Below are 12,958 nucleotides of genomic sequence, written 5' to 3'. Positions count from 1 at the left end.
CATTCCTCTTGCTCAGCCACCATCAGAGGCAGATATTTACCCTGGCCTTCAACACCTGATATATGTATTTCCAGGACACACCCCATTCTTATTACTATGATTTATTTTAAGCTGTTTTTAATATTGTATTTTAAATTGCTGTATTTATATTGCAGGCCTTGACACATTATGGGTAAGAAATTGAAATAATCTACGGAAGTAGCTGCCCAAGGTGGCAGAGAAAAGCTGAGTGGGCACCTGTGGGGATGCTGAAGGCAGCCCTGTAAGGCACCTTCTCAAAGTAATGAACCCCGAAATATTTTTAAGAGGCCGTCTGCCTATACAGACAAGAGTTTGTCATTTCCAGCTCCAAGAGAAATAGCAATTGTCCTTGCATGAAGGCTAGTTTTGCACAGTGCAAGCTGCTAGCCAGGCACTCTCTGGAACTGCCCCTTCTTGCATTGTGTGAATTAATCTGAAAGCAACAGAGCTGCACCTCACAGAAGACTAACCTGGATGCTGGCTTGTGCTGGGAAGGCCATGGTCCGTGGGAGGCTGGGCAGGGTGGCAATGCGCAAGTTCTTATGCCTCTTTAGACGGTCACAGAGCAGACTGTAGATTGCACTGTAGTGATCGTAAGCATCTGTCCTTAATGACTGGGAAAGCAAGGAAACAACAAAATAATCAGCCTCACGCCAAAGGCAAACCACTCTACTTCTACCCCAGAATGCCTGGAGGCAGCCAGTACCTGAAGGGTGCGCTCCTTGTCCAGTCCCATCTCGGCCATGGCAAGCAGCACATCTTCATTCAGCGGTTCCATCTGCCTCTCAACCTTCAAGTGCTGACATTCGGCTATTAACTGGAAAGAACAGAGCATTTCAACAGCTGTAGCTTCCACAACAAGGAAAAGCACAAGAACTGTTAAAGGTTTGGGGCTTGCTGGTCACAGACTGGCTGGGGAAACGCATCTCGATTCCATCTCCTGAGCAACCTCCTAGGGCAAGGGAGAGCTGAGAGATGCTGAACTCCTCAGGGAAACAAAGACAAAGGAGGCAAGGAAAGTGCCTGGATGGAGAGCTACCAAGGAAGGAGAGTTGTGCTGGCTCACCGTGTCGAACTCCGTATCCACCTCCCCAAGCTTCATCCACTTGTGTTTGCAGATCTGCTCCATGGAGAGCCGCCTACTCGGATCCAGCACCAGCATGTGGCGGATTAAGTGCTCACACTCTGCAAGACAACAGCAAGAGGCTGCTGAGGAACTGGGGAGAGAGGGAGCCATGACCAGCCACACCCTCCTCAGCACATGGAGGGGAGCCATTCCACTTCTGAACATCACCAGGATGCATGTAAATATCAGGAAAACCTCGTTAAGCTCCTACAACCCCGCAGGGCTTGGATGCACACAATGCAACCGCACCTCCCACAAGGTCTCTACATAACAAATCTTACTCCCTTATTGTAACAGCTGCAGAACACAAACCACCAGGCTCATTAGGATCTGACCACTGGAGAAACCAAGTGTGGCTTCTGCTGACCGCCACAAGACTCCAAGAAGCAAAGTTACTTTTTAAACACGCAGGTGTGAAGCCTGTGGGGGCCCTACAGATGTTGCAGGACTCCCCCCCCCCGATTCCACCAGTCCCAGTCAGTATGGCCAATGGCCAGAGGTGATGGGAACTCCACAACAACATCTGAAGGGCCTCCACAGATATTCCCGATCCCTAGGTTAGAGTATCCCATTAGCAGAAACCTAGCATTAAGTCACACATTTACTTTTTGCTTAGTGGTGACTGGGCTTCCCACAAGAAACCAAAGAAGAATGTTGGGCTTTGATAAACTGATGTACAGATAAAATACATCATCATCATCATCATCCATCATAATCATCATCATCATGTCTATATTGCCCTTCATCTGAAGATCACAGGCTGGTTTACAATATAAAACCACAAAAATACATACCATAATAACAAACAATAACAATACTTGCCCCACCCATAGTTTAAAAGGCCATAGATTGTTTAATTAGTCAAAGGCCTAAAAGAAGAGGAATGTTTTTGCCTGGCACTGAAAGATCCGTAGTGAAGGTGCCAGGCAATCCTCCCTGGGGAGAGCATTCCACAAGTGGGGAGTCACTACAGAAAAGGCCCGTTGCCACCCTCCGAGCCTCTCATTGAGGAGGCACACAAAGAAGGGCCTCAGATGATGACCGTAGGTTGGTTCATATGGGGCGAGGGGATCCTTGATGCATTGCGGTCCTGAGCCATTTAAGGCTTTATAGGTCAAAACCAGCATTTTGAATAGGGCCCGGAAACTAATTGGCAGCCAGTGCAGCCAGGCCAGGATGGGGGTTATATGCTCTAGTAAGCAACCTAGCTTCTGAATTCTGCACCAGCTCAAGTTTCCAAAACGTCTTCAGAGGCAGCCCCATATATAACGCATTGCAGTAATCTAACAGAGGTTATCGTAGCATGGATGACAGAAGTTAGACTATCCCTGTCCAGATAGGGGTGCAGTTGGGCTACCAACCAAAGCTGATAGAAGTCACTCTGCACCACCTGAGCCTCAGGCTACAACAATGGACCCACAAGTACCCCCAAGCTTCATACCAGCTCCTTCACTAAGGTTGGGGAAGGCCAACACGATATGAGAAAAGGCTTATGGAACAAAACAGGGTTGGATTATTGAAACATTTCAACGGGAGCTGTGCAGGCAGTAACCTTATTCCAGCTCTCCTAAGGAGGAGCTCATAACAGGGAGACAGAGACTGTCCAAACTGGATGCATGCCCAAAGAGCAGCAGGCCCAAAGCCCACTGATCCCTCTTCCCCACCTTGCCCCCATGCTCCACACCTCAGCTGCAGCCAATCATTCTCTTCCATAGGCCAGAGAAAGTCATGCCATGTCCTGGAGTGCTTAGGTAGTGCTACCAGGGAAAGCTACATGGGGAGGGTGTCTCAGGACACCCAAGGTAAGTTGGATTCACCAGCCACAAAGACAGGACACACAAGCACTTTGCTCTCCGTGTGTGTGTGTGTGTGTGTGGGAGAGAGAGAGAGAGAGAGAGAGAGAGAGAGAGAGATGCTCTAGTAACCATTTATGTGTGAATCAAGACTTTGCAAAATTAGCTGGTAAAGAGAGATCTCTCAATTCAAGCCCTTTGAACAACAGATGGACTGTCTCAACCAAACCACACATACGACGGGTACACTTACGATGGACATCTCCCACCCCTTGTATACTTTTCTGCTTGAGGCCTCAGCTATCAAATGGGTTTCTTGCTGCCCAACTGATAAAAGCTTCACACTGCATCACTAGTCATTAAGCCACAATGAGTTCCAATTAACAATGCCAACAGGAAGCCAGAAGTCATTTCTAGACAGTGCTCCAGTAGGCTGAAAATTAATTTTCCTCCAGCTAAATGTGGACAGTCAGAAAACAGCCCTTTGCTCACAGGAAGATGAAGGACACAGGTTCACTGGGTGGGCTTGCTGCATTGTGAGCAGAAAGGTCCAACTGAAGGTCTCTCATGACTGATTCAAAGCACAATCAACCAATGCATGCAAGCTGTCTGGCATTCTTCTCTAGACAGCCCTCGTCCATCTCTTCCCAAAGTCCCCAAATGGCTCAGGCTTTCCCTGCCTGATACAGCCAGCATAAAAGTAGGGTTCCATCTTCCTCTTCGCCAACAGCTCCAGGAGCAGAATTTTGGGCACGCGGGTGGGTGAGTTTGGAGACCTCTCTCAAATTACTAAGGTCTGCCTGCAGCACATTGGAAAGGGCACTGCAGCAGGTGGCTGGGGAGAGGGAACCTGAGCAATTCAGCTTTCCAGCTGAAGCAGTTTCTCTCTGACCCGCAGGAAAAGAAGTACACCAGAAACTGAAAATCCAGTTTTAACATAGCCATGAATTTAGCTTTCTATGAGGAGGCAGGTTCAGTTCACATACTGTATAAGTAGTGCTCAAAGCACATAGAAGGAAAATAGAGGGCAAAAGAACCCAACCTACAACTCTTGTCTAGCGTGTTGGCCCAGACCACCTAGCATCCAAATTCTCTGACATTCTTTGCAGTTCCTAGTTTTGCAATCACCTGGCGTCCTCAACAGCTGGGCAGTGAAATGCAGTTACTCAGTCTACAAGGGATTTTGTTGCAGCTCTTTATTTCAAAGAGATCAGAGTGCCAGGCATGGCTGTCCCAAGCGAGGCCACCTCAAATTCAAGAAGTTGCCAGTGTGAAACTGAACCCCTGATATCAGCCAGCACCTGTGGCTGCTGACTTTGCTGAGGAGGAGGAGGAGGAGGAGGAGGAGGAAGGGGGCATCTCCCCACAGAGACTTTACCTGTGGACATGAAAAATGGAATGCGAAACTTCCCGCTCAGGACCCTCGCCCGCAGGTTCTGCAGCGTACTCCCATCAAAAGGCAGAGCCCCGCAGACCAGCACGTAGAGCACCACCCCAAGGCTCTGCAAGAGAAGAGGACACAAACGTTAGGTGCCATTTGGGGCAACAGCAGCATGAAGTAAACATGTGCTCTAGTAAGGAAAATCTATTTAAGAAAAGGGGAGCCCCTTTCTAAAAAGGTCCCACTTATATCTTTCAAAAAGTTTAAAATTATTGCACATGGACAATGACAAAAGTTGGTTCACTAATCAAATGCATATAGTGACAAAAAGGCTTTCCCCCAAAGCTGCTTCAGTGTGCTCCAGAAGCAGCGTTCCCCTCCCCCTCCTCTTGCAAAGAGAAATGTGGTTCTTGATGGTTTACCCAAATGTCCACCTTTGGCCCATCATACTCCTTCCCTTCAAAGAGTTCAGGGGCAGCATAGGGGGGACTTCCGCACCAGGTCTTCAGCAGCTGACCGGGTGTGAAGATATTACTGAATCCAAAATCTGGAAGAGAAACAGGAGGGAAGCAATTCAGAGAACACCCAGTATCACAGGTTTTCTATAAGGGTTTCTAATCATTTCTTTTGCATCAGCTCAGCAGTGCAACAGCAGCATGGAAGGCTGGACCCAGGTGGAGGTGCAGAATCATGAATAACTAAGCCCTAGAAGTCTGGCAGGGCAGTAGAACACCATCCTTGGTGGCCAGGAGCAGAAGCAGCAAGATTTGTCACTTGTCAGAAACCTCAAGTTGCCAGGATTTGACCTGGGCTGCTTTGCTTGGGTAGTCTATGCTTCCATCTTTTAAAATGGCCGACCTGCTATTTTGATGTTCAGATTTGCATCCAGAAGCAAATTCTCTGCTTTCAGATCTCTGTGGACGATGTTACGACAGTGGCAGAAATGGACAGCTGCCACTATCTGCTTAAACTTCTTCCGGGCTTCTTTTTCAGCCATTCGTCCATGGGCCACGAGGTGATCTGAAGGAGATGAGGTGGGGAGGGAGGAGAGAGAGAAAGCATAACTGTTGTTACTGGAGCAGTATAGACTTACTTTGATTCACTGGAGGACTTGTAAGGCCTGCACTGCCCAGAATGGATCTATCTAGCTCATCTGTTGCTGGGAAAACAGCACAAGGAGGTGGTGGCACAACTGCCAGGCAAAGTGTCAAGACGTGCCTGCCCCAGCTCACAGAAGCTAACCTCTCTAGATCTGCAGCAGGAGAGCTCCTTTCATATTTGGGCACATCTTCTCTGCCTATTTCAGTTGGATTCAAAGTCTGCCCTATGGCCAAGGATGGTGGTAGGTACTCCAATCACAAGCCCCAATTAAAGGCCTTAGAATACTTCTGCAAGATGCTAAGACTCAGCCTCTGGTGAGTCTCCATGCCAGAGCAAAAATGCCTCTCTGGGCAAGCATAATGTTCCAATGACACAGAATTGTATTTTAGCAACCATGATTGATAAAAGATGTCAGCTGTAGATGAAGGCTGTTGCAATTATGCTGAGCACCGTGAGTGAGTAACAGGGGATACTCAGGGGTTACCTTCCCACAAAGAATTACAGGGATTGGGGCAAATTTGCCTCAGAGGGGGAAAGAGGCCTACGAGAGTCACATTCCATATGCAAAAAACAAGAGGAGATGCAAGTGAAAGAAAAGTCCCTGGAACAGCTGACCTCTACCTTTGAAAGGGTGCAGAAAAAATAGTGTGCGAGGGAGTACATGGTACAATATAATGGATCCTGAAAAAAAGGGAAAGGTTGAGGCTCTGAAGGGAAGGCAAAGTTCTGCCAAGCTTCCTTTGTGAAGATGAGATTTGATTTTGATTTAGCCCCCAGAGCAGGGTGGTGGTGGTATATGGAGCCCCTTTGAGTTCAGACAAAACCCCAGTGCCAGCAAGGGAGAAGCCTCTGGGATGATGGCAGCAGCCAGGGCAGGGCAGTTTCCTGTGACAGTAGCTGTTGGCTCCAGCCTTCTCACCCTGACAATAGCTCTTTTAATAAAGAGGCAAGCAGGAAACTGGCCCAAAGGTTGTTTTTAGCTGTTTGCTGCTTCTGAAAACTGTGAACACTGTGCAACCTCCAGTTGTCAATGGGTTATTTAGAAAATGTCACAAAAGAAACTCCTGCAGAAGGCGGCCATGGATAAATAGGCCGCAGCTCTTTGGTGGGACTGGTAGATCACATGATGCCTGCCCAGCTTAAACAACAAAAAGTAGCTGGCAAAAAGGGGAAAAAAAGCAGGGGGAGATTATAAATTCCTACACATTAATGTGGAGAGAGGGGGGTGGTTGGGTCAAGATAGAGAGCCTGTTTGCTAACCATTTGGGAATTCAAGGAGAGGGCCATTGCACAGTGAGTAGTGCATCTGCTTTGCATGCAGAAGGTCAGATTCAAATCCCAGCATCTCCGGGTAAGGCTGGGGAAGACTCCTGCCTGAACTCCTGGTGTCACTGCCAGTCAGTGCAGGCAGTACTGAGCTAGGTGAGCCAATCATGTGTCTAGGCAGAAGGCCCCATCTCAGGCCAGCTTCATTTGAGGCGAGGGGAGAGGATGTACATAAGGAACACCAGGGAGAGTATGGGCTCATTTACAATTTTGCTTAACCCATATTTTGATCATATGGTGTGTCAATTAATCCCCACAGGTCTGAAAGCTTTCCTTGTTGTGCTGCAGCTGTGTCTTCCGAAAGTCCAATCTTACCCGCAGATGTGCAGAATATCATTTATAAGAGAGATTTGCTTAACTGAGCATCAGTTTAAGTGGTAAGACCAGTTTTTTGAAAGGTACAGTGACAGAAAAATGAGAAAAGCTCCGGGGTCCAGACAAATTAATCAGAACAAAATACAATCAAACTACGGGTCAGGTGAAAGTGTGGCTGTGCTCTATTATTGCTTCTGGTAGAGAGGAACAACAGTTTTCAATTATAAAGCACTTTGGAACCATTATTGTATTTTGCTATGGGAAGTATTGTCTTTAATTTGCTATATGTATATGCCACTCTTCCTCCCAAGATTTGGCTGCATAAACACCTTTTGAAGTAGTTCAGTCTGTCTGTCTGTCTGTCTGTCTGTCTGTCTGACAGAGATTTGAACCTAGAGTTTCCATAGCTTCTGAAGCACAATTTCCTATCTGTAATACAGGTAGAATATGTTGGTGCAGGAGAAAAATGTAAGCATAAAAGGAAAATTCCCTGGATGTCAAGTTCTAGGTTTGGGACAGGTACGCTTTAGTGAGAGAACCCCAGCAGAGATTCAAAATAACAAATATGCAGCAAAGCAAAGCATGGAAATAGAGACGGTTAGACCTTTAAAATATGTCCTTCCAAGTTCCTTCCAAAGTTCATCACTTCTCCTAGCACAGGAAAAGGCCACACGTTTGGTAAGTTAAAAATGGTTTCCTTACAAACTTTCCAAATGATAGGTTCATGTGCTCTTCCAGACAGCAATCAGAAAAGTAGCACAGGCAGCAAATGTGGCTTAGTTACAGGGGTGAAAAAGTTCCTAAATTATTGGTAAAGGAACTCAAGAGAGGCTGGTTAGACTAGCCATGCAGTCTGAACCGCAGCAATCAGCTCAGACCTCCTCACACTTTGAGCTTCTATGGTTAACAGAGGTACAATAATACTCTTGACTACCTCCCTCCCAAGCTGCGAGGGAGTGGCCTAGCTAAGCCTAGCAGGACAGCTTATTCTATGGCATTAACCCTTTCACACACTAATTAGACTTAAGCATGTGGGTTATATAAGGCTAGTTATCCCACAGAATAGTGAAGTCGTTTTACAGACAGGGGATTGATACCTCATTCCCTAGGCCTCACTCTGCTAAGAGTGTTCCTGCTATGAAGAAGTAAAAGTAGCAATATGATTTCCGGGGGGGGGGGATAAACAGTGGCCCTCCAAATACTGCTGGACTGCAGCTCCATCATCTCCGAGTGTTGGCCATGCTTGCGCCTGATGGACTCAAGCTATATCTCAAGGACTCAGATGCTTCCCACTCCTGGCCCAGAGAGCTTAAGAGTCAAGGCCACAAGCCCTTCTTACATTCCCAGGTGGGATCAAAAGCAACTCCTTCATGCTTGCTTCCTCCTTTTCTCCCTTCACAGTTCATTTGGACTGCTTCTTGAGTATTCATAAAAGAATAATTTACTCTGTAAATAGTTACCGGGCTCCAGAGCCAAGAGCCAAACCATGTTTGCAATCTCCTGGATGAAGGTTACAAACATTTCACCTCCTTTGACTCTGAGACAAAAGCTGGTGCCTTTTTGCCATCTTCTCTTGTAACCAGCTTTGTATCATGGGCCTTTCTGTGTTCTAGTGATTAATGTCACAGGTAGCTTGCATCTACAGATTGTGAAATACAGAATTATCCAACAGGCTGCTCTTTGCTCTAAATTTTGCACAAATTTGGCAGCATTTCTGCAGCTGTTAGGCCCACAAGCCATCTCTGCAGCTGTTAGGCCCACAAGCCATCTTTCAACCCATAAAGGAAGGTGGGCTCCCTCTCTCTTCTGCATTTCTACCTGGGCAGTAAAATTTCACACCTCAGTTTAAAGAAATATTTGCCCAGTATGTGCTAAAAGAAAGAAAGGGGCATATGCATGTGTGCACTCAAGAGAGGCCAGGAGGGTTTGTGTTTTAGAATGTGTTTTGTGTTTTGTTTCTTTGAATAAAGAGTTAACTTCATTGACACCTTGTGAGTTATTGCTGAGCTGTTCCTGACTCCCACCTTGACACTAGGGAGGCTTCAGGAGAAGCTGCAATATTCACTCCTGCATCTAAACCCAAGACTCTACCTCCTCAGCTGCTCCTTAAGAAGAACAGCAGCACAATCCTATGCATGCTGACTTAGAAGCAAGTCCCACTGAGTTGGGCTTACTTCCTAGTAAGTGTGTATCAGCACCCTCTGCAACTTTACCACACACCCACTTCACTGCCTGCACCTGCTATCCTTTATTCTAAATGAAATTTAATCAGGAAAGGAAAAGAAGCTTGCCGGCTGAAAGCCCCATCAAAATATATTAGAAATGCAACATCAAAAGAAAGAAATTGCTCTTTATCTGGAGAGGCAGAAGGCTTTTGATGTGTTTGTGTAATTAGTATTTACTGTGAACTGATTGTGCCTGGGTATTTTAATTAGTGGGCACTTTTGGCCAAAACAACCACCTAATGGGAAAACTTTAGCTTAATTTTGATTCTCTAAAGCAGACTTTCATCTTTCGCTCTATAATTAATACAGTTTATGAAGGGAAGCAGGTTGAAACTGCCCAACCTTCCCCTTTGAGGCCAAAGCAGCAGGCTCCTTCTGAAGAAATGGTTTCTTGGATGCATCTGTGGTGTCGTTCCCAATACCACACACTGGCTTTCCCGCTGCAATTTAACAGTTCCTAAAGCACAAGGCTGAACTAGGTCAATGTTTTTGGATGAATCTCAGCCCTTGGCATTCACCCAAATAGTAATGTGGGTGGGCATATCTTCCTGTTCCCAGCTGAGAGCTATCATCTCAGGTGCATGTGCTCCATGTAAACAGTAGAACGGGTCCTTCATGAGAGCAAATCTCCCTCTCTTTCTCTGTTACTCAACAGTTGGGTAAAACCAGAAGGATTTGGTTGATGTAGTCAGAAGCAGCTCAGATCCCATTCTAAACCATTCAGCACCTTCCAACTTTGCTCCACCTCTCTAGCAAGACCAGGCAATGGCTCCCTTTCCATCCCAACTCCCTTGTCCACCAAAGAGGCCTGGATCCCATTAGGAGATCAGGCTGCAGACTTGGTCTCTCCAGCAGTCCCATCCACCATTGGCTCTGCTTGTAGTTATCAGCTGAGATAAAGTCTACATGGCTTTGTTCCACTGACAGGAGCAACAGAAGTACTTTTTATTACAATTAATGATGTTATGAAGAGCCACTTGCCTGCTCCAGGAAAAAAGCACATGTTTAACAACAAAGCCTTCCTGCAAATGGATCGAAGCTTTCTAAGAATGGCCAGGGATCAACCTTGTTGCAAAGGCACAGATATTTGTGTCTATTTTCTTGTACCTGAACTGGTGTTCTGTTTTGTTTTTCTAAAGTAAACACTTCCCTAGGTTAATGACAAATAAATGAGTTCTCTCTAAAAGTTCTTTGCCAGACACCAGGTCATTGGTACCAGGTCATTTGGAGACAATATCTCTCTGGGTAGGAAGCTGAGTGAAAACTCCCAATATCAGGTATGAATGGCATACCCAGAGCAGCTATCGGTTCTCCTCTTGGTTGGGGTCACTCAGTATCAACTCTGCTTACCTAGAGCTAAAGTGGCAGCCAGCTGCTCCACTAACACCCTTAGAAAGTCATCCCAGCAGCACGTTCTGACTACATGATTTGCTCAACTCTCCCAGGGCCACAAAGCAGTAGTGGGTGGGTCCAGAGGCATAAAGTGGGCCAAGCAATGGATGTGACTACACATGTGCAGTAGGCTACATCCCAGTTGTGCACAAGCCACAGGTCTTTGTCCTCAGCCCACACATCTGCACCCCACACATTCAGGCAAGCAAGGGACATCATTACACTTCAGAGACACATTCCAGCCAGGCACAAGGGTGGGGGTGGGGTGCGCAGATACAGATGCCTGGAGGGCTGCACTTGGCCCCTGATCCTGTGGCTTCCTACCTCTGGCATAATTCAATTACGGGAACTTTGATGGACCATATGAGAAATTTGCTTATACTGCTAGGATCGATAGACGCGTGGTATGGATCATGTCTGCCCAATAAGCAGCTCCAGTCTAGAGAATCCTAAACACGCTCCCCAATCTCCTGCAGTTATTGTTCCCATGTAATGAAAATTACTGCATCCTACCCACACTCTTTATGTAGGATTTACCTAAGGGGCAGATTGCAAGTCCCACTATGATGCTTTATAGGTGGCCCAGCCAAGAAGGGAAGGAGAAATCGAAAACCCCTTGCTATTACACCACAAAGGCCCAGCAGCATTCAACTGCCTGGAAGCAGCTCTGCTCAGCAGAGCTCCTGCTGCTGTTTTTCCAGGCAACGCGCAGGCCGCTCTGAAGCCAGCAGTGACAATGATCTGCTTGGGCTGGCGGCGGAAAGGGTAGCTCAGCGCTCTGGATCACGTCAGGGCTGCAAGTGCTCCAGCTCCTTACCCGCAAGCTTTGGCCAGATTACCAACGGAAATTAAAAAGTCACTTTAAACATTGGATAAATTAAGCCGTCTCCTCCCCCTCCCCCTAAATGTCAGGTTCCTTTTTACAGTAGCTGCAGTGTAAACATGCGACAGGGCGTTATTAACACAGCTGCAGTCAGGGAAGCCGCTCTGGGAGCTGCTCACAGTGCAGCCAGTGACTCCAATGGAACAAGTCACCCATACAGAGAAAGAGACCCTGAATGGAAGCCATGTGACCAGCTAAGGGAGCTGCCTGAAACTTTCTTGTTTCAGCACAGAAACAAACCACCAGCTAGAAGAGAGACTCCTCTTGGGGTGGAAGTTATCAAGGGAGGGAGGGAAACACTGGACCTCTGCTTCCTTCAACAAATCTCTCTCCTCCTCCTCCTCTCTGGAGCTCCTGAGAAGCTTTTCACTAGGAAACACAGAGGAAGTTCTGGTTTCACTCTCCCAGCAGATGAGAGGTTTAGGGCTAAAGTAGATCTTTGAGTGGCGGCTGAAGACAGCTGGGGAATGATGGAGGTAAACAAGATGCACAGGCCAGATGACAGAAGCGGGTTCCACAACTAGGCTTGCCAGCTCTCAGCTAGCAAGCAAGGCCATGGGGGTTGGATGGCGTGTAGCAGGTCAGCTGCTCCAAACGAGCTGAATTTACTGCAGCATGAAGGGCTTCCAAAAGCAATGGGGAGATTTCCATCCGCTCTGCACGTAACAAGGTTATTTTAGTAACCATCAAAAGAAGCCTGATCCAACTCACACAGGGCGGCTTGCTGGAGGGAAGGCTGCTTGGCTCAGGATAGATATGCAAGGGACAGAAGCTGGGCCTCCCTGAAAAGGAGAGATACTGAAGACAATTTGCTTCTGACCAGTCAAACCTCCCCAGGTGTATCCAGCAGAGAGCTCATGTTTCTGTGTTCCGTCCATTGGACAGCTCATCTCCCAACCAAAAGGGAGAACAAGGCAACCACAGGCCATGCAGTCTTCCTTGGAAAGTCCAAAAGGCAAGATGAATTGATTGAAACAGTTCTCCCTGACCCCCTCCTTCTTGTCAAGACAGCTGATGTCAGTCCCCACAGACAATGCTGTGATAGGTAGACAAGTGGTCTGGCCAGCTATAAAGGCAGCTTTCCATGGGCAGACACTTGACATTACTCTGTCTTTAAAAATGCTGAAAGCAGTTGCTCCATATGCAGCAATGTTTCTTCAGTTATGTCATTATACAACATTTCATATCATTTTCCATTCCCAGCAAGGGCCCCCAAAGCAGTTTACATAAAAGGAAAAAAATCACCAAGTAACAGAAATTAAAACTAAAACCTTCACCAGAAGTGCCTATGGCTTCCTTTAAAATGATGACTTCCACTCTATGCTTGTGGCTTGGCTCGCTTGCTTGAGCCACCTTTGAAGGTGCTCTTGCTCTCTGCGGTCTGCTTTGCAGGGG

The 12,958-nt window shown here is 47.0% G+C and overlaps 1 protein-coding gene across 3 annotated transcripts in view; it reads right to left on the bottom strand.

The window, feature by feature from the left end:
* Positions 1-12,958, bottom strand: part of SIK3 (SIK family kinase 3) — a 96,406-nt gene that overhangs the window by 18,985 nt on the left and 64,463 nt on the right. For all 3 annotated transcript variants that reach the window (XM_033171610.1, XM_033171609.1, XM_033171611.1), the window contains exons 4-9: positions 5,180-5,341; positions 4,744-4,868; positions 4,319-4,442; positions 1,088-1,206; positions 728-838; positions 492-635 (exon numbers count right to left, since the gene is read on the bottom strand). In XM_033171610.1, coding sequence (XP_033027501.1) covers positions 492-635; positions 728-838; positions 1,088-1,206; positions 4,319-4,442; positions 4,744-4,868; positions 5,180-5,341 — 785 coding nt within the window. The remainder of the gene's footprint in view (positions 1-491; positions 636-727; positions 839-1,087; positions 1,207-4,318; positions 4,443-4,743; positions 4,869-5,179; positions 5,342-12,958) is intronic.

The sequence above is a fragment of the Lacerta agilis genome, chromosome 15, assembly GCF_009819535.1.
Source record: "Lacerta agilis isolate rLacAgi1 chromosome 15, rLacAgi1.pri, whole genome shotgun sequence".
Lineage (NCBI taxonomy): Eukaryota > Metazoa > Chordata > Lepidosauria > Squamata > Lacertidae > Lacerta > Lacerta agilis.
This window is presented reverse-complemented; position numbering and strand designations above follow the sequence as displayed.